Source organism: Mycetomoellerius zeteki, unplaced genomic scaffold, assembly GCF_001594055.1.
Source record: "Mycetomoellerius zeteki isolate Tzet28-1 unplaced genomic scaffold, Tzet1.0 scaffold79, whole genome shotgun sequence".
Taxonomy (NCBI): Eukaryota; Metazoa; Arthropoda; class Insecta; order Hymenoptera; family Formicidae; genus Mycetomoellerius; species Mycetomoellerius zeteki.
This window is the reverse complement of record NW_017257819.1, coordinates 638751-665852: the sequence shown is the minus strand read 5'-3', so window position 1 is coordinate 665852 and position 27102 is coordinate 638751. Positions and strand designations below refer to the sequence as shown.

The window sequence follows — 27102 nt, the reverse complement described above, 5'->3', positions numbered from 1 at the left end:
GTCGTACGACGAAAATCGGATGCAGTGTGAATCCAACATATGACTTTCATTGTGCGCAGCGTCTCTCCTCACCGTCTCTCGTATTTACATTCTCCATGCGAGATTGCGAGATGTTACCAGTAAATCATCGATACACTCGAGGCGTATTTCCCGAACGGTAAATCCTATAAACTGATAAACCGCAATGCCGTGGATCCCTGGAGATCGAACATCGATTTCAAAAGAAGAAAAGGAGGAGAAGCAGAAAAATGTCAAACGCGGAACGAAACACGCAAGGCAGAATTTTCACCTTGCCGGCGCATGTTGGCGCATGTTGGCGCATGTCAGTATGTCGTATGTCACTCGGCCGGCTGGCGCATTATCGTTGATCCCTGCGTCAATGACACGTCACGACCAGTCATCGATTAAGGCCGAGATGACCGCGGAGTTTTTTGCGGCGTCGAAAACTGCAAATCTTGTGTGGAGATTAAGCCTCCGTGGTAAATCGATTGTATCGTCGGGCAACTCATGTATGATTTCCACAGATGTTCATGCGCTCCAATAAGTAGGTCAGTCAGTCAATAGGTCGATTAGCTGGATTTATATTTACAATTAGATGGATGCGATGAGAGGTGCTCGAATTTCTCGGCCGATCGTCTTTCAGTTACAGAATACTGATTTACAGTGATCGGTAAAAAAAAAGCCACCTTATCTATAAAATTGATTTGCTTCGTAAAGTTTGAACAAATATTTATGTTGTAAACTTTTTGTACTAAAATTTAAAATTTATTCATTAATTAAACGATTTTAATTTAAAAAAGAATTAATTTCATTATTTGTAATGTGATAGAAATGTGTAATGCTATATTTATTTCTAAAAGATATATTTAAGTGTGACAAAATAAAAAGGATAATATATTTTAATTTTAGAAAACAATATAATTCTCTAATTAATAGTTAATATAACTTCCTTTAGCCTTAACACAACTTTTTCAAATCTCTTTGGAATATTTTTAATTAAATTCTTCAAATGTGTGTCCAGATTTTCCCATGCTAGTTATAGTGTTTCAAAATAAGGAGTTCTTATTAGTTATTCTGCATTTATCAATCTTATTATCCAAAATTTCCCACAGATCTTCAGTGTTTAAATAAATTTGAAGACTATGAAGGCTATTCGAGTTATTCGATGTAGTAGAAACAGATAAAAGTTTGACTCTTTTTTACTGTGCATTTCAAGTCATTATCTTGCTAAAAAATAAAATTATTTTCTAGCCCAAGCTTCAACTATTATCGATAATTACCAAAATTTATAACAAATATTTTTTTTAACTTGAAGCAAACCAGTTTTATAGATAAGGTGGCTTTTTATTTTTGCCGATAATTGTAGGTAAGAAAGACTTTATGGTCACTAAAGACTTTATATCATTTTTCTATAATATTATCTAGTAATTATAAACACCTAGTCTGGGTTTCTGTTCTTTATCGAATTTTATCATTCATATAAGATGGCCCGGCCGAGATGAACGTCTTCTCGCTTCGGTCTGAGTATTACATCATCTTACAATTTCTGATAATTTTTACCGAAAATATGACTTGTGCATTAATTTCGACAATTTATAGTTCGACAAATTAACTCGTACATTGCACCTATTTTAGTTCATTTCTTCGACATGAATAATTTGCAAATAGCAAAGAAGAAGTAACAATAAGTTTATTTTTTAGCCCCACAAGGATTTGATTTATATTGAGTCAAATTGATTCTTTAAATAGACCTCATGTCTTTTTTATTTAAGAATTGTTTTGCAATGACGAATAGTTCTTTTTAAATACACGATTTTAAAATCAATTCTTCCATGTATCTTAAGACACGATCTTAATATAACCGAATTTTGACATTATTCCTGATGAGCCCTTATAATCCCACTTTCTTAAAATTTTCACATGTAAGTACTGAAAAAATATCCTTGAGAATGATCATTCTATTTAATTATACACGGAAAAAAAGATTGATTACTGCAGCAAATTAGATAGTAAAATATGGCATAGCATTTTTAATTGGTTGCAGCAGCCAATTAAAAATGCTATTCCATATTTAACCATCTAATTTGCTGCAGCAGCCGATCTTTTTTTTCAGTGTACATATATGAAATATATCCATACGTATTCATACATCCCTTTTTTTTGTAAAATTACTTTTTAGTGTAATAGAAATAATATTATGGTAATGTGAAAACATTAAAAATAATTAAAGGGATAATTTTCGCATTGCTCGTTTTTAGAAAAAAACAAGTTTGGAAAAATGAAAAAAAATTGCTCATATATATACACAAGTATGTATAATTTTATATATAATTATACATAAATTTTTTTACATTTTTTCGAACTTAATTTTTTCTAAAACAAATAGTGCGAAAATTACCTTTTTAATTATTTTAATGTTTTCACATTGATATTATTATTTCTATTATACTAAAAAGTAATTTTACGAGAAAGTAATTTTAAGAGAAAAAAGGATGTATGAACATGTATGGACATATTTCATACAAAATTATATATGTTTATGAATATTTATACATGTTTACGTATGTTTATTTATACATAATTATACATATTCATGATAAATTTTTTACCGGGAAATGTCATCGTATGAGCATTATAGTCTTAAGTTTTGAATACTCTATTATACTAAATTCTTTAGCAGTTAGTTAAACTGTTCTAAACATAATCAATCTTGACGCACGCTCGCGAATTCGATGAAGCTCTGTGGCTCGAGAACAATATTTCGGTGCGAACGCAATACTTTTAAATTTAGAAAAATAATCTTATCTCAAAAAAAAAAAAAAAAGATTTTCAAATATTGCAAAATAAATATTTTTATATATATTTTTACACGTTTAATTAAATATAATTTTTTTACCAAGATACCAGACAGAAAACGCGAGTCCTCTGAAAGATGGAGACGAATCATTGAATACACACGTACGTGTTTTTTCTTTTTGTGTGCGTATTTTAATACTACTTTAAAAAATCCTGGAAACAGATTTTCAAATTTATAAAAGAAAAAAATAATTATACAAAAATTAAGCGTTGTATCGGTAAAACAGACGTCTTTAGGATCCCTTTAACACGTTTTTATACGCATCATCGGCGCCTAGTGCCGCGTACTTTAGAGCTTGGAACTTTTTGGTCTGTCCCGTCGACGTCCCGCCGAGACAGGCGTCTCGTTTCCATTCGCCTTTTTAGTTTACGTCCGACCGCCGGGCGCCGACGACGTCGCGATCGGCTTGCTTATCACCGAAGTAGAACAGTCTGATGTTGATATCTCGTGCTCCCCTCTCCTCTTTCGTTTTCTTCTCTCCCTTTTCTTTGACTATCGTGTTTCTCTCCCTTTGAAACTGTTGCGATTCCGGGAAGTTTGCCAATCGCCAGAAGCATGATGCTTGCCACGTGCTGGAGGATCGTTTAAGTCGGTATGATATAACAAACGCGTCGTTTCTCCAGTCGTAGCTCTGTTCTCTGTAGACGTACTGTATCATATTCTCTTGAAATAAAATAGATGCATAATCGGATGTTGGAGAGAAAAATAGAATGGACAGAGAAATTCATTATTTCTGTTGTACCTGTTTTTGTTTTTTAAATTTTACTTTTCATCGTTTCTCTTTTTTTCTCCCGAACATCTAATAAGAAAATATCTCTACAATAACAATATTTATTAATCTTAGTAGTTTTAGCAATATTATAAATAAAGATTAATAAACATGTTTTTATTAGAAATATTTTATAAAGCTGTAATAAAATAGATATATTATTCTCTTAAAAAATAAACGTATCGTTAGTCATTAAAAAAAATAATTTAAGATTTAAACTTTCATTAAATGTATAAATCTTTTTAAATAAAATCATTTTTGTTTTTACTAATTTTTTTATAACTATTACTCAGAAAAATAATTGAGTGCGTACATTTTAACTAAACACATTGTATATTTGTTTTATTTTACAAAGTATAATTTATAACGAAGGCCTTTTAACTATTAGAAACAAATCTCATTTTTACTCGCCAGCCTTTTTCTTTCTTGACGTGTTGACTCGCGCGGATTTATTGTTCGTTAAATTTTTTCAAGTCGGTTTTACTCAATCTTCAGTTTACTTATGCCAAATAAATTCAATTAAGTCCATCGATTGATCGACAAGGTTGGTAATTAAGGATTGTCGTCTTAAGATGATAATTTTCATAAAGAAAAAAGAGAGAGGGAACATAGAATTCACGCGAAAATCGTATTTCCGAGAGGGGCCGACGTTTATATATATATATATATATATATTATATATATTATATTTTAATATCCTGAATTTCTAAAAACAACTCCGATCCAACTTCCGATAGCTGGATCGATATACTACAAAAGAAAAGATTTAAAAAATTCCTGGCCAAAACTAAAAAAAGTAAAATAAATGCATGTTGGCATTCGAATTAAAATGCACATATTTAAATCAAATAACAAATTAATCAAATGAATATGTAATAAAACGATAAAGTTTATGTTTTAAAAGTACATCATCATATAATTAGCATCGTATTAGCGCCGTACTACAAAGGAAAAGATAAAAAAATTCCTGGCCAAAATTAAAAGAAATAAAATAAATGTATGTTTATGCCAGTTTTAGTTTTGGCCAGGAATTTTTTTTATTTTTTCCTTTGTAATATATCGATTACTCTGTAATCATTTCGTTATTATCTATAGCAATGGCGCTAATACGATGCTAATTATATGATGTACTTTCAAAACATAAACTTTATCGTTTTATTACATATTCATTTGATTAATTTATTATTTGACTTAAATATGTGCATTTTAATTCGTGCTTTATTATTAAACATTAGTTAAACAATAATATATTGTAATGTTATTTTTATTATTAATTTTAACCATGTTTATTTTTCTACGTAGCGATTACCGTTTACATTTTCGCGTGATTTTCGTATGAAAATCTTGCTCTTTAATCCTGTAGAAACGAAATTCCCGTGTCCAACGAACAACACCTACAGGAAGAAACTGGGATTTTATAATTTTCAGAATTCTGATTTCATTTTTGAGGATTTATGGCGTGCCGCGACTATTGTCACGACAAGTTATGGAATCCGCGATTGGTTTAACAATTAAAAATAAAAACTGAACTCTAGTACAATTCCTTTTAAAGATGTACTTGAGTAATTGTTACAAATATATTAATATTTATTCTTTAAACAAACTAAGCATTACATATATCTAAAAGTTACGTTCATAACATTGTTTTTATTGAACAACATATTTTTATACTTTATTCATTTTATTTGTTATTATTTTTATTATTATGAACTAAAATAGTAACAGAATTCTAAATTAATTCTTTTAAATGTGATTTAGAATAATTTAATGTAATGTAATTTTTTTCATAATTTCATCATTTTGAAATATCTTAAAACTGGACTGTAATCGTACACGCGATTGGGAGGGGAGAGGAGCACGTAAGCTTGAATTACACAAAACGCAAACCAGCATTATCGCAAAATAACACGGAGATGATATTCGTGAGGTCTCCTCTTATTCTATGAACATCTTACCTGGATAAGAACATGAAAAAAGATCTTCAAATAGTCACGCACAAATATAGACAGAAACACAGAGAAAAATGTAACAGTAAACAGTAAGTGAATTAGCTAACCACAATGGAGTACGTAAAGCAATAACTTTACGTTGTCTATTAATTGGCCGATTCGCTTACTGTTTACTGCTACATTTTTCCCACTTACTGTTTACTGCGACATCTTATTGTCTTACATTTTTGTATATATCATGGTGTAATAAGCCATAGCACACAAAAAAACTTAGATATTAAACAAACAAGCAAATTGATCAATCATAGGCTACGTTCGGAAACATCGCTCAGATGCCTCCGATGTCTCGGATTCGTCATCTGTCCTTCTTTAACATTAAATGTTAAACGAGGACAGATGATAAATCCGAGGCATCGGAGGCATCCGAGCGACGTTTCCGAACGCCGCCATAGTAAAGGCTATAACATAAGCAGTAGCAAGTCCAAAACATATTGATTTCCTTATTACTTACATCTTATTTAAACTTGCTTAAGTTTTTCTGTTTTATGGCCCTATTTCGTTACACTACTGGGGTAAAAGACTCAATTACTGACAGTGCCCCAAATACTGGCAATCTGATTTTAAATGTTTTTCGAATATATAAATCATATTATAAGTAAAATTGTATTTAATTTTACTTATAAGTAGACATTTTCAAAATTTAAATAAAATTATAGATAAATTATAAAATACATATAATTTATATATTCAAAAAAGCATTTAAAATCAGATTGCCAGTATTTGGGATACTGAATCTTTTATATGATCATTCCGTCCCATGTACATCAAATGTGTCTGATGCAACAATGGCTTAGCGACACGCGAGAATCCATTTTAGGTTCTAAATTGAAACGTGAAACGAATTAACATATTGACTGCCATGATAGTCATTTGTAATAAATGTTTATTTTACGTTGTTATCTAGCCATTTACATCATTCAAAATTTTACGTTAAGTGACATTTATTTTTATTCAACAATAAGGAATAGAAGTAATGGCTCTAACGGTCAAAGCTAGATCTTTAATGTTTAAATAATTCAATCTGAATTATTATATACTATATGTATATGTACATGTATATATATCATATTTGTAGTCATTCACACTGTGTGCCGAATTGGGTTTTCAGACTTATAAACGCAATTAAACTATAATTTATTTATTTTTATAATATTATTAATAACTTTTAACTGTTAATCTGTTAAAGTTATTAATCGATTACACGTAATTGGACAACCTAAGCTTTGCAATTTTTTTCTAATTTTTTTCGAAGTCCAAAATTGAAAATTGATGGTTAGATTTAAAAGAGGAAACACTTTTGAACATTAAAAAAAAATTTAAATAAAAAACACTTTCAAATATTTATATGTGTGCAATGAAAATTCTAAGAAAAAATAGCATTAAGTCATATTGGATATATGTATTGGGTACCCAATATAGCCTAAATATATATTATCCCCTTTTCATAAAAAATGTTAGAGAAATAGAAAATAAAGTGATTCACACAATGTCATTTTTATAATATTATAAGTTTATTAACATATTGATGTTTTTTAACATGAAAAGTCTAGATTATCAAATCGAATATTAAGCCGAACTTTAGATCGTGAGTATTTCATTATTTTTTACCGAGCCGTGTAACAAATACTTATCGAAATTATTGTTCGAGGTTCAGCTAGATGATCTAGACGCACTTTCAAAATACACAAAATCCTATTTTCCAAACGATTAACTTATCTACTTATTTACTTATCTACTTATTTACTTATCTCCGCGATGTAGACATAAGTTTAGCAAGTGAATTAAAATAGTCTTGGCTTTCTTATATTTTGATTAGAATAGTCTGGAATAATAAAAGTAACAAAAAAAAACATTACAATTGATGTATGTAAAACATTCAGTATGCCTATGTCATACTGGTTCTATATAAATAAAGAAGAAAATAATTACTATATAAACAAAATAAAGAAAAGAAGCATTCAAGTCATGCGCAGGATCTTTTTGGCGCAGTCGTTATATTATATTTAAAATATGTATATAAAAAACAATTAATCATAAATATTTTGGCCAAAATTAGGTCATCTTCAGTATATCATAACAATAAAAAATAAGTGTATAATTTAAAATAATAATAAAGTACTAATATAATAAAAGTGTTATATTAATGCGATCAAAAATATAGGATATAAACGTTATACGAAAAAATTAGATTATTTAGTGTTGTTACAGTCGAAAATTTACATGTAAAGGATGCTTGTGGTCACATTTCTAACAGTGTAAAGTATAAGTGCAGACCTACAAATGTGCACTACAAATATTAATAACCATCTCTTGGTAGTCATAGAAAGCAATTACTTATCTACAAAATATTATATCATGATCTTGTTCTGCATTTTATTTTACTAACAACAAAATGAATAGCTGAGCAATAAATTGATGCAATCGAGTCCGATCGACAGCCTGTACGACTTATCAGTGGTGTCTGTTGAGTTCATCGTGTAATTAGTGTAATTATACACAAACAGCGTATAAGTCATATTGAATACTAGGTCATAGGGTCCAATTACTTTAGATCTTTTTAAATAAGATCATTTTTCTCTCTAAGAAAATTTTTTTATAGATGTTATTTTAAAAAAGAATATACTTATACAATATAATAATGAAAACTTTGCTGTAATTTCTACTGTTCCTATAAAACATAATTTGCTAAGCAGACAATATGTTAAAATCTGTTATGCAAAATCGTACAAATGGCTGTCTTCCTTCTCTTTGTTTTGTTTTTTGGTACTATGTGCGATATATTTTGTTACTCAATGTGTGTCTATCGCTCGAACCATCAGCATCTCTGTGAGAAATCTCGTTCTTCTTTTTGTTATGTAAGTTCAAATTAACTTGTTTTTTTTTAATGTTTCCTCTTTTTTAAAAAAATCAATATTGACCAATCTTCTCATATTTGTTTTAAATAGTAAATCGCACAATTTAATAATAATATGGTTGCTCACACATGGTTAGCACAATTTGTTTGACTTCGTATAAGTGTTATTAATTTTCATAAATTTATGATTCTCCGACATTATAACAATATATAAATATTGTAATTTTATATAGCAATCGGACAATTTGATGATCAAGTTTCGACAAGTTTAGGACATTCAATAGATTGACCATTAACTCATGTATTAGAGCATTCTCTCTTTAATGCGTTTTTTCCGAATATTTTGCTATATTAATTTTGTTTACGTTTTCAATGTTCCGTGTTATTGTACTGAAGAGGGTTGAAACGTATATACAGGGTGTTTCCAAATTAAATGGCAAAACTTCGGGAGCGTGTAGAGGAGTAAAAAACTAAGAAAAAAAGTCCTATAGACATATGCTCCTTTTTGCTTTGTTTCGCAGGAAATCACGAAAAAAGAAAAAAATATATTTAATTTATTATTTTAATTATTTTATTTATAAACTTTTTAATGAAGATTTTGTTCGAAATGTGCACCTCTTGCAGCAATACAAGCATTGCATCTGTCAAACACGGCTCTTGTAGCAGCCAGGCACTGTTCTTGCGATATTCTGTTCGCTGCAGCTACGATACGATTTCTCAAATGTTGCTCTGATTGAATAGGCGAAGAATAAACTTCTTGCTTCAGAGTACCCCATGCATAGAAATCTAATGGCGTTAAGTCGGGCGAACGAGTTGCCCAATGTACTGCTCCTCCACGTCCAATCCATCGTTGTGGGAATTTTCTATCTAACCAGGTTCTAGCGACTCTGCTGTAATGAGCAGGGCATCCATCTAATTGAAACCACATTTCAGTACGTTGTTGTAATGGGATGTTTTCTAAATAGTCAGAAAATTCATTCTCCAAGAAATTTAGAAAACGGTCCCCATTTAATCTTGCAGGTAAAAAAAACGGTCCCACTAAAACGTCGTTCCAAATTCCAAGCCAGACATTAACAGAAAACTCTTGCTGAAATTTGTATTCTCTAACAGACCTGGGATTTTGATGAGCCCATAATTCCTTTGATTAATTATTCCACCTCTGGTAAATGTTGCCTCATCTGACCACATTATTTTAGATGGAAATAAAATATCATTGTGGCATGTCTGAAGGTACCAGTTACAAAAGTTCAATCTGTTCCAATGATCTTGAGGTAATAAATTTTGCACTTTTTGAATGTGGTAGGGATAGCGATTATCTCCTTTTACAGTTCGCCAAATTGTTTGTGGTGACACTCCCAATACAGCCGACGCATTCCGAACGCTGGTCTCAGGATGATTGTCAAAATGTTGTAAAATACGATTCCCTGCCTGCAAATCTCTTCGTAACGCTGCTTGAAATCGGTTGTTTTCTTGTCGAATTGAAAATGTTCCAGTCTCTCGCAATCTATTAAATGTCAACATAAACACTCTTCGGTTTGGCACTCTTCTGTTTGGAAATCGTCGTGCATATTCTCGCACCGCCTTTAAAGCATTACCGTTGCAGAAACCGTATACAAAAACCATATCAGCATATTCACTATTAGAATACGTACGCGGCATATTGCAAAAGACAAAATTCATCTACTGTTAAAGGCTTTCAAAGAGCGACTGACAAATTCATAACAGAAAGTGGAAAATGTAATCAAATATGTCGGTGCTAGATATGGCAAGAAATGTAAACATTTTTTTTCGATTTCTCTGAAACGGAGCAAAAACGAGCATATGTCTATAGGACTTTTTTTCTTAGTTTTTTACTCCTCTACACGCTCCCGAAGTTTTGCCATTTAATTTGGAAACACCCTGTATAGTATATTCACTTTTCTAATAAATGATTTTATAATTTACACTCGAACATCCTGTGTTGTTATCAGCATTATTAACATTTTTTATTGTAATAGATTTAATCTAGTGAGCCTATTTCATTTATTAATTTATTTATTTTAAACAGATTACGCTGATTAATAAAGATAAATCTTTTTTTGAAATTATAATGATTTGCTGTACTATCTGGTTTTCTAATAATATCCCGATCAAATGAAAACAATAACTTTAGCAAACTACGAAGATAACTCGCCTTTCCTTTTCCTGTACAATACGAAATTGAAATGTATACGTTTATGTGTGCTGGTCTAAGTTCCGATAGTGGAGACCTTACATTAAGGCTATCGTTTTGATAACGAAGAACCCTCTCTAATCTATATATAAATGATATGCTTTACTGCGTTTTCTGCCATGCTTTTAGTTTGTGCCGCGTTGCGCCGAGATCTGTGCAAGGAGAAAAAGTAATTTATATATTTGTTTTAGCTTCAGCTTTTTAAGAAGCTCAGAAAGAAGCGTGTGATCGATGAAATATCGATGAATTATTGAATTGTTGTGGGCTATTAATATAAACGTTTAACAGAAAGCGATGCCTATGCAGGCTCGTTTTGCGATAGGAACCGAGATTAGACTATGACTATATCCTTAAATAAAGACAAGCGGAAGAAACTGCACACAGTGGTCTGAATTCAAAAAATTGGCCAAAAGTTTTTATTATTTTGTATCATAGGATAACAAAATTATATACACATATGTGATATTGAAATTAGCACTAATTTACTGTGATATTTTAATTCATAATAATTAACAAAATAAAATAATAGTAATAATAATGAATTAAGAATCTTCTTTATCTGTAATGTTGACTTTTTTAGAATACTAAAATAATCTATATAAAAATGAAATTTATATAGATTGAAAGATTTTTGAAAATATTGAAATATGACAATTTGGAATATGACATTATAATTATATAATTTCAAAATTCAAAATCTTTATGACAGATCAACAATCTCATAAATCTCATTATATAAATATAATTAAATAATAATATTTATGAGGTTACGAATTTTCAAAATGATGATAAGATTATACAAGCCATACTACTCAATTTAATATGAACTGATTTTAATACAATACATTGAAATAGATTTAAAGTAAATAATCGGACGTTTGATAAAAGTTGTAATAACCCTTATTATTTACATATTAAGACTATTATTAAATAAAAATAATCCATTATCATAAATATAATATCTTAAGCATTTTTAATAAATATGTGACATGCATAGATTTTTAAAATTGTGTTTATTAAATAGTAAATAAAGAGCAAAATACCCAAACATAGAGCTTTTTCGCGCAACAGTTCTATTCAAAGTTCATTACAAAAGATCATACGTTTCAAGTAGTTTCAACACCATAATTATGTCATCATCAGTGTATGTCGTTAATAATATCGCTAAAATTAAAATTACAACTATTAAAATGTATCTGAATCAATAAATTATTTACAATTTGAAACTTGTCCATTATAAAATAAGATCGCGCAGGCTATAATTGTGATCAAATCGCAATCCTGTACACAATCGCCTCGTTCTAGTTTTTATTAATAAATGTGAACTTTGTGTAACACAGGAGTTCCAATTTCTAATCAAACGATGAATTGTGTTTGTTAGACTCTGTTATCATATTATGCAACATACAAGATCGTGAAATGAAAGTATATACCAAATTTACCTGTGTAAAGCACCACGCGATTATCTCTAACATTAATCTTAATTAGAAAATTCTAAAACGCGCCCAGCTGAAGATGTCAAAATCTTAACATTCTTGATTGTGAGTGAGAGAGATTGAGATAGTGGTAATATAAAAGAAAGGAAAAAGGAGGGATAATGTAATGAGATTAAATAATATGCTATGTGACGGATCCACCAGGAATTACTGTGTATCATCTCTAATATTATCCTTTTATAAATAAAATGATGATTTTACATCTAAAATCGACAATTTATTCTAATCTATTTCTTTTTTATTATGAATTTAACGTTTTTCCTTTAATAAATTAATATATAAAATGTTCATTTTCATAAAAATCAATATTTTGAAATATGTATTTCTTCAGTAAATGTGTTCTGTAGAAAATAAAAATGTTTAGTTTTTTGTTCCATGTTTAACCAAGTGGCAGAACCCCGCAACGCCGATTTGATAAATGGGCAGTCAGTGAAACGGCTCTAACTTCGCCATTAATTTTGCTCAATTAAAAAAAAAATTAATATACGATTTTATATTCGTAAATAAGAATTGTACTAATACAAAAACCTTAAAATAAACTTTTCATTACTTCCATTGTTTTGCCAAAAATTCTTAAGTTATTAATGATTTTTAGGTTGTTAAGATGGTCTATAATCCCTTTACGAGAAAATATTACTCTGGCAGAGTATATAAGAACAGAGTCCGTTCCTTACTGCGCAACAGCATTATAATAATAATAATAACAAAACTTTCGTAAAGATTTATAGAGTAGGCCTTCAGGATGTCTGTTTTCTGTCTGTCTAAGTGTCTACAATCATGCGTTGTACGAAACAAAAAACACCGGAGGGTTACGATAGATCGTTCGATCCAGAAGAGAGGAATCAAATATTGTGCAAAGAATTTTTGTAATGTGAGCCGACATATCTCACTATCTCAGCAAACAATATATATATATATGTTGTTATTCCAGTTTTTTAAGTGAATTGCATTAATTATTGCATAAAACATCTGTCAAAGTAGCATTTGCTTTGTCAGAATAGCAAAATAAAATCCGAAATTATTTTGACACAATTACTTTGTTAAGGTAAATTACAGATAAATCGTTTATAAACTTTATTAAAATTACGAATTAAACGTATGTACTTTGGTCATGATGTGCGAAAGAATTTGAATTTATATTTCGCGAACGACAGTGATTTCGACTTGATGTGATTACATTGCAATAAAAGTTTACTAACCTATATATTGTTGACAGACAATATACAACTGAAATAATTAAACACTTTTTGTTTTTAAGAACGTAAAAATTCAGTTTTTAGGAATGAAGGAAATACGGATTTAATATTCATTGTAAAGTAATAGTCTGTAGTTTTTCTTTATATTGAAAATGTAAAAAAAAAGTCAAGTTATTTTTTTAAGTAGAATTTCTGCTTAACATATTGGTTATCAAATATGAATGACATGTAAACGTTGTTCACGTATGAATGATACTTGGTTTCGTAGCGAAATCCAAGTAAACCACAACGCGTTTTTTTTTATAATTTACTTTTCTTTGCCATAAAGCATTATTTTCAATTAAAATATTACAAGATATAGTAATGTTTCACGGCGAAAATAATAAATAATAAAAACATCTTTAACTTCCTGGAAGTTTATTATAAAGTTGAATATTATTTATACAGAACGTCCCGCAAAAATTACAAAATGGTAGAGGACTTCGACTCAGTTTAGTCCGTTCTATCTAAACAAGAGCGCTTTGTCATTAATTGCGAGACACCCTGTATATGAATGATGTGACAGTCAGTCCATTAATAATTTACTCGTAATAGAAATACTTGCATTTTTATCATAGAAAAATAATTATATTATACTGTTTAATAATTTTATAGAATGACAGTCGTATATTGCATCTTTCATGGCATTTGAATAGAGATTCTCTACTTTCTCATAAAAAAAGACCAACATTGTGATAATTGTATTAATCAATAATGAGAGTCATCAGTTTCTATTAAGTTACTTCGTTCCCGATATGATGATTATAAACTTGATATTTCGCTGTTTTGATCATTATCAAGATTTGCAATGTGAGATATATATATATATATAATAGTATGTAAATCACATGCGACACATAAGAGAAGAAAGCTGTATCATGCTATATTTTTATCGTGCTATATCACAACAGTTTTATTATCATTCACTTCGACTTTGATCGCGAACGTTCGATCGGTACGTAAGTAGACCGTTCAGGAAGCGAAATGTTCCTCACGCGACACACACACACACGAGGTCCTATCTTACATCGATGTGTCAAATCATCAGTTAAACGGTTAAGTCGCAGTCTTTGAAACTACATCATCCGGCTTCAAAGACAATTATCAAGCTCGCATCGCGGACTTTTGTGTAGTAGCAAATGAGACAGTAAATATGTCATTGCGCATCTTCCAGTGCGATGAACTCTCGAAAAATTTTTTTCAGACAAGATTCATCTTGGCACGTTCCAAAAAAATAGTTACACTCTTCCTGTCTGCAGATGTATAATATGCCATTAAAAGAAGAAAAGTCCGATTTTTGGGCCCCCTGCGGAACCTTATCAACACCTTTCATTGCAAATATATATTAAATACGTATCTATATTGCATTTACATTGTGTTTCATTTCATATCAAATATAATGTATTAAATACATAATTAACGCAATGAATATGAAATATCCAAGTCGAAATACGTATTTAATACGCATGTAACATGTAGCAGATATATTGTGCATATTCAAGTCGAAATACGTATATAATACGTATGTAATATATAGGAGGTATATTGTGCATTTAAATGTATGAATATCAAATACGAAGTTGATTTATATACAACAGAATGTAGAACGTAATAATACGTTATAAGATGGCGTACTGTAGTAACACCACATAACATTAAAAAAATCATAAACGGATAGTTTTGAGCGTGTCTGTGCATGGTTATAATCGACTGTATCTAAGAATAACAAATTTAACAATATTAAAGTATCATATTAGACCGCGATGTGAACACTGAATGCTAGTTCTGCCAATGAAAAACGCTATTATATGCGTAATTAGATAAATTCCTGCGGTAAATACAAAAAGAATGTCAGAATTCTATTTTTTAGTAGAGGAATAAAACTCAAAAACTGATAACTGTATATACGCTCTAATTACGATTAAAATTTTTATGTAAATAGAAATAAAATAACGATAAAAGTAACTAGTGAAATCGTTACCATTACCCCAAAAATGTAACTGCGTTACCATGAACGTTACTCAGAAAAAAATGTAACGTCGTTACCCAATCGTTACCGAAAAAAGTAACTTATAACGATAACGACGTTACAAATAACGCATTACTTGCCAACCCTGCCTTTCTGCTATGCTTATGCAGCTTATGGACTTCAGCATAAAGATGGTCGTAACTGAGTTGTGAAACGTGAATCATAGTCATAGGTCAACGCACAATGCGTAGGTTTTGGTCAACCTACAAGTACGACTTATCTTTGTGCTTAGATCCTATATCGTTTTGTGGTGGCCCTTATATGTAGGATTGCAGCAATCAAATTTTTTATTTCAAAAATTTTTATTTCAAAAAAAATAAATCTGAGCGTACTCTGTAAGGCAAGTTGACTACGAATCTATTGATTAAATAAAAACAATGATAACGAATTCAAAATGGCCAAAATGTTTGTGCTCGATTAAAGTTACTACGTTTTAATATATTTCGTACAATAAAATTAATACGCTATCTTTCGACGTCTTTTATTGCGCACTGCTAAAGTAGAATTAAGGAAAAATTCGAATTAAAAAAAATTCTGAAAAAATGGGGGATACTAGAAAGCTGGTCATTATTTGCTTCATCCGATGAAAATGATCTACTTGACTCCTCTCAGTCAAATCCAGAGACAACGGCGAGGACTAGTAATCATTTCATTATTTTTTATCTTTTTTTATATTTTTCTTTTTTACATTTTTTTTGCGTTTTGTGTATATCTTTTATTGTTAGATTTTTTAAATGTATCTATTAACTTTTTTGGAAAGCATCTTCAATGTCTATTCATTATCTTTGGAATCATTATACAGGACCTCAAAAAAATAAAGGTTCTATTCTTGAAAGAAGACCACTTATTTTCTACATATTTTAACGTTCTAAAACAAAATCCGCTGTCGGAAAATTTGTATCATGTCAAATTTCTGAGATACACGGTGTACCAAATGGTCCAAAATTGTATAAATTATATTACACAAATCATAAAATTAATATCTAACTAGACTCAAAAGCTCTAACAAAAAAGTTTAAGAACCAATCAACCAATCACGTAAAAAAAACCAGCTAAGACAATATCTGGGGTGATCCAGCTAGCTAAGGCAAGATCGAGAATGAGTGAAAGTAGAGAGAGAATTCATTAATGCTACTCCTTTCTACTCACTTCTTTGTATAATCGTATTTTTTTGTCTTCAAATTGCTTTTTTTATTCAGTTCACTTTCTTTTTTGTGTCCCTTCTTAGTGACCAGTAATGAATGAAGATACTAGGGAGATAGATGGGACGTGAAAATATGATGGCGGATTACTGCTGGTTTAAATTTACAAAGAGATACCGAATCTCTTGACTCTGTCCATCTAGAGTTTTTGTCGACGTCTTGATGTTTCCTCTCTTAAACGACATGTCATTAGTTCGTCAGACATGTGCTATGTAATCAAGAGTTAGTTTAGTGAGACATGTGCTATACATCGAGAGTTAGTTTAGTCTAGTGTTAGCTTCAATATATAACTCGCACACTCACAGCATTCAGTAATACCACAACTATGATGATTTAATGTAAGTTCCTATATTATACTTTTATATTTATACTTATATTTCAATTTTATATTTTATATCGTTATATATTCTATTAATCTATTACTTTAACTCACTATTTATTGTAATTCCTTTAAGATATATTCAAATAAACTCGACGGTAGAGTTGGACAAAACTGTAATTCAATTAACAATTACAATTCATAATGTAATTCTTAATTTAATTACGAAATGTAATTACTAATTGAATTAAGCATTACATTGTAAATTGTAATTGTTAATTGAATTACAGTTTTGCCCAACTGTGCTCGACGGGATATTTCTATATTACATTGTATTTGACAACGTTTTGCTGTATTATATGAATGACTACATGAATTCTACGCGTTACATTTTGGACGATTTATTTGCGACTTTATTCTCTAATGATGAAATTCTGTAAATCCGTTACTTACTAAATTGTATTGAAAATTATCTAAACATAGTGTCGAAACGTTTATAGTAATCTATATAATAAAAATAAAGAAACACACAGGAATAGCCAGTGTATGATCATTATAGGCATTTTTTTTTCAAATTATACAAGTTATTTCGGTTTAAAGTTTTGCGGACGACCAACTACCTTTTCAGTTTCAGCTCTGCGGTGTGGCTAACTCTCGCATTGATCAGATGACAACATGTTAACACGTTAATCTTCAATGCGACAGTCGGAAGTTAGCGACAACGCAGGACCGAAGTTGAAAAGGTATTAGTCGCCCGCAAAATTTTAAACTGAAATAATTTACATAATTTGAACAATTTTGTTATGTCATACATCGTTGTATTCGTTAGAACGAACGCTATAACTTTTATTATATCGTAATATTTACTTTATGCGCAAAAATTGTGCGTACCTCTCCTTTCTCTAACATTGATAATTTTTCTAAGTAATCACTGTGCAATGGAGTTTAGTTAATTTGATATTATATTTGTTAGATTTATTTCTATTAGTCTATGATATAAAAAAGGAGTGGCTACTTATACGGGGATATACCTTATACATATACTTGTAATCATGATATAAGGTATTCTATTCTCAAGAATGCGCAGTCATCTTGAACATGTGACTGCTCTTTGACCAATCAAAACGTTATCCCAAATTGTAAAAAGGAACCTGATTGCTACCATGTGCATTCCACTTTGCAAGCATTTGATTGGTGGTTCTGATTTAGTCTGCCGCCATTATGTAACAATGGAATACTTTATATTCTTATACCATGCCTGTATCTCTGAAAAATTTAAAAGATTTTTTAAAACAACCTACAATATGCATGGCGGACACTGGCCTCAACAAATTGAATACTTTTATTAGAGTACAAAAAGAGAATTTATCTACTCTCTTGCACTCAAATGTCGTACAGAATTGATTGCAGTGATAACGACCTCATACGTAAGCCAAACCGGACATTTATTAAAAACGAGAATATGAACATAAGAACTAAACAGAAACTAACATTCTATTGTTCCAGAATATAAAGTTAATTTTGGACATGAATTCGATTAGAACGATATTAGATTTTAGACGAAGAAAAAATTTTAAATAAAACATTAATTTCATTTATATACATTCATTTACATACTTCATTTATTAATTAATTCTTTGTATAAACATGTTTATCCGTTCGATAGTCTCTCATAAGCTCACAACATCTCACACGTTACACTTGTCATTTTTGTTAAAAATATTAAATTTGGCAACCTTAGCCACTTAAAATGTAACACTACGAAATTAGATCACGTGATCTATTTGAAAGAATTTGACATTTCTTTATAAATAACTTATGATTGTCGTATGATATAACGACTTAACGTTTTAGTAGTTAAAAAGCATCAAAAAGGAAGCTGATTTTATGTTTATTCAGAAAATAGAGGTAGTTACTAATAATATTTAGTAAATGAACCATTTTACCCCACGGTCCATCTTATCCCACCTTCCTCTACTCAATTCTTTAAGGTCATATGAATGATATCGCCACTTTTAAAAATGGAATTATGAATTTTTTTTTACATAATAAGTGATTCCTTTGATTATTTCGCATATAAAAGTAGCAGGGTAAAGCTTGGGCATGAATTCGATTCGATTAACACGTATTTTATTCATTTGTCTTAGAATTTACGTTTTAAAATACATTATTTTTATGTTACTTGTTATATTAAAGAGTTCAACACAAACTGTTAACACAAACGTGAGTGGACCGTTTCCAACACAAATATACAAATTTTTTTACTGTGTTCAAGATATTTTATATTTTATTCTAGCACAGTTTGACATGAAATATAGAATATCTTGTAAATTATTTATTTTTTGGAACTGTATCTTAATATACTTTTATGCACAGGATAATGCGATGAATGAATTGTTGTAAAGAAAGTACATAGCTTTTTAAAAAAGACATGTAGTTGCAAATTACATAATTTTTTGTGCACTTTAGCGTATAAAATTCGAAATAAAATATTTTTTTGTTTATTTTTACAGTTTAATTTTACGGTTATTTTACAGTTTAGTTTTACAGTTATTTCTTCAACGAGCCAATCAACACAGATAACCGACGATAACAATGGCGATCGGTGAAGAAGCCGGTAATGGGGACATTAGCGGCTTCGGACTAGAAGATAACGCTACCGGATCGATCCGAATAATCAATCGCACAACTGCAGATGATCCAATCGGCACGTCAAGTCATGTTCAGGCCGACCTCGATAATTTCGATTCAGGCAATCCCCTTCTGGCCGAGAGCGCGGCAGTAACGATTGATGCACCGATCGGGAAGCTAAGGAGACTACATAAAATGGAGAATGCCGTGGCGGATGGTAGCGTGATGTGCCGAAAAGGAGATTTTGATGACGAAAACCACGCAAACGAGCCGACAAATACAATCATCGAGCCACCTGATGGTGGTCTCAGGGCCTGGATGATTATGATCGGTAGCTTCACAATCAACGGTGTACTCTTCAGCATCATCAACTCGTATTCCCTCATCTATCAGGAGCTACAAAAACGACTGATAGAAGCCGGCGAAACCGAAGTTTCTTCCAAAGCAGGTAAACTGATAGAAGTTGGCGAAACTTTTCTGCGATATTAACTGTGAAAGAGATAATATTGGCACATTAATTTTACTTTTTAATTTTGTAAGAAATAATTATCGTAAGCATGTTTTATCGATTTGATATTCTGTTGTAATATCTTGGAAAACATAAAATTTATAAACAAATAACAAAAATATGGACTATAGGAGTCAGCGCGAGGAGTAGTGCGCAAATCAACAATGTCGATTTTAAAATTAATAAATGTAATGTAACATAAAATGAATGTTTCGGCTCTAGATTTCAGTCATCTTCAGCACAATTTACAAATTAAAAATTAAACAAGGTAAAAAATTAAAAATTACAAAGAATCAAAATATAGCCGCATTTACAAATTTAAAAATTAAAAAGATCACACAGTATGGTCGCATTTACATCACTATCATAAAATTTATTTGCTTTAATTAGCTTCAATAATGATAATATTATGATACAGTCGTTTGATCACAACATATTTTTATATGAGAAAGTTTTTTCTCTCTTATTGTATCGTTAACCTACCGTAGAATTGAATATACATCAATTTCAGTACTTCAACTCCATTATATAAAAAAATTAGACATTTCTATGGCAACTCGATTTACTAAAGAACCACCTTAAGCAGGTGTTCAATCAAAAGAATTTCTCCGAATAATAAAAAAAGTGATATAAAAATGTACACATATTCATGCTGTTTAAACACTAGGTATTGAATTGCTAAATTTGTAAGGGAATGCTGAGTGTTTCAAGTGTTTCAAGAAGAATTAAATAAAGGAATTAACTCTTTTCTTTAAATATTAATAACAGGAACACAATGACTCATGGAATTATCTAATGGAATTATCTGAACGACACATAAATTAAAAGTCACGAGAGTGATTGTTTATATAGACAGAGCCCTTAAATACCTAGAATCTAAATTGTACGACAATTAGACAGTCATTTATAGTAATAGAAGCTAATTCATGCTACTCTCTTGTTGATGCTGCTTCATCAACTTAATCATCGATCCTCATAATGAAAAGAGAAATATAATTCATAAATTGTTAACCTAGATGCGCTGTTAATTTATAACATGCATTCGATCGATTCAACTCTCTCATTCAGAGTAATTAACTTGCCTATTATTGATATATGCATGTTTATTATCCCAGAGAGATTTTTAATGATCTCTTTATTATTTTTTATGAAACGATGAAAATGCCTATTGTACTCGAGGCCTGATATTTATTTGACAGAATTTTAACCTATTTAATTACATGAAATTTAATTACAGATATAAAAAATATAAATATTGAGAATATTAATTAAGATATAATAAAACAGCAAATAACGAAATTTTGAAATTAAAAGAAATAAACAATGCCTCCCATTTTACAAAAAGAATCGATTCTGTATTTTATTATTCATAAGATAACTTGGCGAAATTGTTTCAGCTTTAGTAGGTTCGCTAACTATTGGAACTACATTCTTTCTGTCTCCGGTCGCCGGTATATTAACGGATAAATTCGGCATCCAAACAACTACCTTCGTGGGAGGTGTAATTGCATCCGTTGGCCTGCTTCTTTCCTCGCTGCTGACGGCCAAGGTAACGGAAGATAAAAGAGATACTTCTAATAATTGTAATCTCTATTCAAATTTGTTTCGGAATTGTACACATTACCGTTATATGTGTCTGTCAGGTGGAATTGCTCTTTTTAACGTATGGTGTTATGTACGGGCTTGGTGCAAGTCTTGCTTATACCCCTAGTCTAGCGATATTGGGTCACTACTTCAAAAAATATCTGGGGCTGGTGAACGGCATTGTCACAGCCGGGAGCTCAATATTTACGACACTATTGCCATCTCTAATGGAGGTCCTGATATTGCGTTTAGGCCTAGAAGGAACACTGAGGAGCTTGGCCGTACTCACAGCTATCGTCATGGCTTGCGCAATTCTTTTTAAGCCAATTCCACGTAAGTTTTTTTTGAAACTGCATTTATGTAAGTTACGTACATCTCTAGAACAAATTTTCCTTAGAATTTTTCGTAGAATTTTGTGCAGAATTATTCAGAATTTCTATATAAATTAAAAAATTTTTCACAATTTCTGTATAATTTTATTTCAATATAATTTTTTAAAATAACTTTTTCAAAAATATCTCAGATTTTTTTTAAGACGTTATTTTTTAAAACTTATTTGTTAATAACTTTTTAACGAATAACGAGCGACGGCTAAAACCTGTTGAAAGTCATTCAAGATTATGACCTTAACAATATATGTCAAGGTCAAAGTTATTGAGGCCGGGTCGGTACTTTTAGACAGAGACATATTAACAAGCACTTTCTTTTCAGTAACATCTCAAGGAGACAAATCGCACAAAAAGAAATCTCTACGAAATCATCTAAAAGAATTCGTAAACGTATCTATCTGGAAGAAAAAACGATACGTCGTATGGGCTATTTCTATTCCTCTCGCTCTTTTTGGGTAAGTCGGTTGTTTGTGCATAATTATACTTACAATAGCCCGGAAAACTAACGATTATGGATAAAATACAATACAATGGTTATCTTGGTTCATAACATAAATATAGTGAAGATTAATTAAACCAAAATAGACGATTTCAATAAATCCCCGTTACAAAAATCGAATTCAAATAGATGATCTCAATAAATCATTATAATTGCAAACTGATCATCGTCTGATTACTTTGTATAATTTATAATTTTCTTTCTTTGGAATGGTGGTCTATTAATGCTGCTACAATTTATTGCAACGCAGCAAGGCATCTTGAAATTGCAATTTACATTTACTTTGTCACTACGTTTTTGTCACTAATCGTACTATAATCTATCAATCAAGTGGAACCAAAATGGCGAATGAGAATACCTACATCTCTAGTGCCTTGTTAACGCTCTTGGCGCTTTTGTTCGCGATCGAATGCGAGGGGAAAGCCCCGATTAGTCCATAGAAAAAGGGGCGCGGTTGCACGCGCAGATCGGTTTTTAGGAACAATCAGCTGGGAGCGACCTTCGCCAGTTCACTTTTTGTTAAGACGCGTGTGCATAAACATGAATAAAGTGTATTTTCTAAAAAGTACTACCAATGTCTTTGATTATCTCAATTAGAGATTTCGCCTGATTATATCTAGCACCTCTTTCTTATTTGAATAAAAAAAATTGAACTTTTTCCATACGAATTCTGTTTTATTTCATTTTTATAGAAATAAAGAAACTCTATTATTATTTTAGATACTTCGTTCCATACGTTCACATAGGAAAGTTCGTGACTATGACGTTCAAAGACTCCGATAGCAAGTTGCCGGTCATGTGTATTGGTATCACCTCCGGTATTGGCCGTTTGATTTTTGGCTACATCGCCGACCTACCGAAAGTAAACCGAATATTCTTGCAGCAAGTGAGTACTCGATAAGACCTTCGAGCTTCTAACGATATGTTTAAAATTCTTTTTTTTTATAAAATAAAATACCTTGGCACTTTTCTTTCTTTTGCTAAAATCTTAATACAAAAAAATGAAGAACTATTTTTTTTCAGATATCATTTGTGAGTATCGGCATCCTCACGATGCTCCTTCCAGTAACTAAATCCTTCCTCATGCTCCTCATCATTTCGTTGGGGATGGGGCTGTTCGATGGATGCTTCATATCGTTACTTGGTCCGATCGCGTTCGATATTTGCGGCCGTAGCGGCGCAACTCAGGCCATAGGCTTTCTTCTGGGGATGTGTTCTATACCTTTAACGGTTGGTCCACCAATCGCAGGCCTCCTATACGATCATACTGGTAATGATTTTTATAATGCAGGATTCACACTGCAAATATTTTATTATAATATGTAATAAATATTCACTTTAGGGGATACTTGTCCGATGACCTTGATGTTAACCTTGATGTGTTGATCCAGGTCATAACTCTGAGTGACCTCCAACAAGTTTTAGCCATCGCTTGTCATTAGTAAAAAGTTATTAACAAAAAAAGATTTAAAAAACAATGTCTTATTTCTATTGCATACAATATTTCTCTTTCCTGCTTATGTCTTTCAACGCGAAGTGAGATCAACCCCACTTCCCCCTTGCCTAGAGGCGTTCGACTTTCCACGCGAAGCAGTGGACACTCGTGCGCCCCTAAGCAAGGGGAAGTGGGGTGGATCCCCGCTTCGCATGAAAAGTTAAACATTCCTATACAGGAAAAGGTATAGAATATTACTTAATATTATATGTGTATAGCAGAAATGCGACGTTAGATCTTAAACTTATTTCGTTAATAATTTTTCAACGAATAATGAGTGATAGCTAAAACCTATTAGAGGTCATTCAAGGTATCATGACCACATATGTCAAAATCAGAATCATCAGAGAAGCATTCCCAAAAGTAAACATGTACCGTTTTCCCGAACCTGTAAACGATAACTTAGATTATTTGTTCCCAGGTACCTACGATCTACCTTTCTTATTAGCTGGCGTTCCTCCAATAATAGGAGCGTTGACGATGTTCTTAATAAGATGCGTTAAAGAAAATAATGAGGGAAGTTTAAACGATTCTGAGAATATCCCAAGCAAAACAGATTGTCAAAATGGTCGGTAAAACCAGGTATCTGTATGTTATCAATTTTATTTGAAGCCATTCAAAAAATACGTTCGCTTAGTAGGAGGGGGAATCACCGAAAGTGTTACGCAAGTGAATGAAAGGGGTAGAGGAGTTAAAGGAAACGCGAACGTTCAATATTGTACCGCTGTTTATTCATTTAAATTACCCATATGATTGAATAAATTTTTAACTATATATCATAATATTTTTTTATATCAGCAGCACTCACGTACGTTCTTTTTTACCATGCATTAGCGGATATGGCCTTTATTTTTATCAACGCTCTTGGTATTTTGATCAGCGAGTCAAACAAAAAATCTAATGAGATTTTTTTTTTCTTTTAATGGTCCCGCAAAGAAAGCAAAAGGGGAGCTTTATTTTGTACGTTCACTTTAGGAGAGAGTCATCTTCTCTTCTTCTTCTTTTCTCTTCTTCTTTTTCTTATTTATTGGCTCCTGCCTCCATAAATAATAGGGAGACAATACGGCCAGATCACGAAAATCAGATCATCAAAATAATGATGCAATGCGAAAATGGCGTAGCCCACCCGGACACCGGGTGCCTGCATCTACGACGTCGAATGCGTGTGAGGGCGAATGGATGAGTCGTCCAAATCCGCAGGGTTTGGCTATGTGTGTTTCTAGGCTCAGTCAAAGTCGGTCAAACTTTCAAAAATAGACCGAATAGTAGTACTCGATCCGAGACGCGTCCGCCACAGACGAATGGTTCTTTAGAACTTGGGAGGGGAGGAGGGTCATCGTTTCTGTACCATCTTACCAAGTGTTACGAAGATGGGAGAGGTGGTTGAAAATCCACAATTTTAACGAACGTATTTTTTGAATGAGCCTTTTACTATAATTGTGCCGTAATGAATGCTAAAGCAAAGTTTAATCTTCATGAGTCTTAAATGTTTTTATTTCGAAAATGATTTGACGTAATGTATGTATCACATAACAAGATATTACTGTTAAAGGGCTTAGTGGAATAAATATGATGAAAATGCCCCCACGGCTTTTTGAGTTAACCTTTTTTTCTAAGGTAACTTATATAATACAATAAAAAAATGTTTATATATTAAATTTTTAGAGCGAAAAAACGATTTTTTTACAATTTTCCGATTTTAACTTACAATTAGTAAAAAATCAAATAAAATTTTGAAAAAATTCTGAAAAATCAATTACATCTCGATATCAATGAGGATATTTTTTTATTCTTTTTTTATGCGAATTTCGATTCTAAAAAAATGAAAATAACTTTTAAATATTTTTTTCACCCTGATTATATTGATCTATCTTAAAAAAAATTGCACGTGAATCTCTGTTCAACTTTCTACAAAATTTTTTTTAAATTTTTTAAAAAGGTGGGCCACATGGAAAAAAATTAAATTTACGTTTTCTCGTTAATTTTTTTATATTTTCAGAATTTTTATATAATTTTTCAGAATTTCTCTTATATAATTTTATAATTTTCTCACATTTTTTATATGAATTGGAACACTTCTCAGAAAATCTACATCTTTTTTCAGAATTTTTCATATATGTTACTTATGAAATATCGTAAAATTTCTAAAAGTTTTTGTAAATATAATTTCTGATGAAATGTTATAAAATCTAAAAAATTAAAAAATATTTTTTTTAAATTATGGGATGACAAATTTCAGAATATTTCAGAATTCACTTATATGAAAAATTCTGAGAGAAGATGTAAACTTTCCGAATATTTCTGAGTATTTCTAAAAAATGTTCCAATTCGTATAAAAATTATGAGAAAAATTTTCACCAAGGTTTCACTATACTTATACTGTTAGGCTCTTTAGAGTTTTGTATAGCATTTATTTTTAGACTAGAATATACTCTGTCCTATACTTATTGATATTTAAGTATATATTGTACTTTAAAATTATTAAATTTGCAGCAAGAATGAAGAATAGTGATTTTTCACCGGCGGTCATAATCGAGCAAACATGCAAATCAGGAGTGCAAGAGAAATATAGTACAATGTGCAAATCCCTGCCACCGTCTCGTCAGTGCTATCGTGTCAAACAACCGGTTAAATTACAAAACTGTTCAGCATGCAATAGCTACTCCAATTACTGCAGATATTTGGAAAGTGAACCATTACTTTATGGAGAGAGGATTTCACGATGTCCGAACATAAATTTTTCTTATAATTAGTAAATCATCAATGTTTTACATGTTTTAAATTTGCATTCATAGCAAATTCTTTGCTCTGAAGAATTTCATTGTTCGTTATTCATCTGCAAGAGTGTGTTCAGATTTCAATCCGGTTGCTCCCCAGATGTTTTGCCATCCTTGTTTAACGTTCGATAGACAAAAAGAATAAAGTGATACCTGGGTGACACTCGCGGGTGGGAATCTGAACATAGTCTAAATGAAAATAAAGACGAAATCTATTAAGAAATATGGTTCCTTTTT

General features: G+C 31.0%; 1 protein-coding gene across 5 annotated transcripts; it reads left to right on the top strand.

Moving 5' to 3' along the window:
• Window positions 1-318: 318 nt before the first annotated feature.
• Window positions 319-27102, top strand: kar (monocarboxylate transporter 10-like protein kar). Of its 5 annotated transcripts, none has more exons than XM_018458969.1 (9): window positions 319-548; window positions 19520-20061; window positions 21519-21670; window positions 21765-22038; window positions 22417-22549; window positions 23314-23479; window positions 23617-23863; window positions 24510-24656; window positions 26582-27102. In XM_018458969.1, exons 2-9 carry the CDS (start codon window positions 19578-19580, stop codon window positions 26839-26841), a joined length of 1863 nt encoding a protein of 620 aa, XP_018314471.1. In that variant the 5' UTR covers window positions 319-548; window positions 19520-19577; the 3' UTR covers window positions 26842-27102. The 5 variants fall into 5 exon arrangements, with proteins under 5 accessions (XP_018314471.1, XP_018314473.1, XP_018314469.1 ...); XM_018458971.1 differs by lacking the exon at window positions 319-548 and adding an exon at window positions 3240-3449 and having other exon boundaries at window positions 19533-20061; XM_018458967.1 differs by lacking the exon at window positions 319-548 and adding an exon at window positions 3240-3449.

What these genes read in the sequence shown, in the direction of transcription:
- kar (XM_018458969.1), top strand. Translation starts at nt 19,578, where the DNA reads ATGGCGATCGGTGAAGAAGCCGGTAATGGGGACATTAGCGGCTTCGGA. An exon ending in CGAAGTTTCTTCCAAAGCAG is followed by an intron (nt 20,062 to 21,518) that starts GTAAACTGATAG and finishes AAATTGTTTCAG; the next exon opens with CTTTAGTAGGTTCGCTAACT. An exon ending in ATTCCTCTCGCTCTTTTTGG is followed by an intron (nt 22,550 to 23,313) that starts GTAAGTCGGTTG and finishes TTATTATTTTAG; the next exon opens with ATACTTCGTTCCATACGTTC.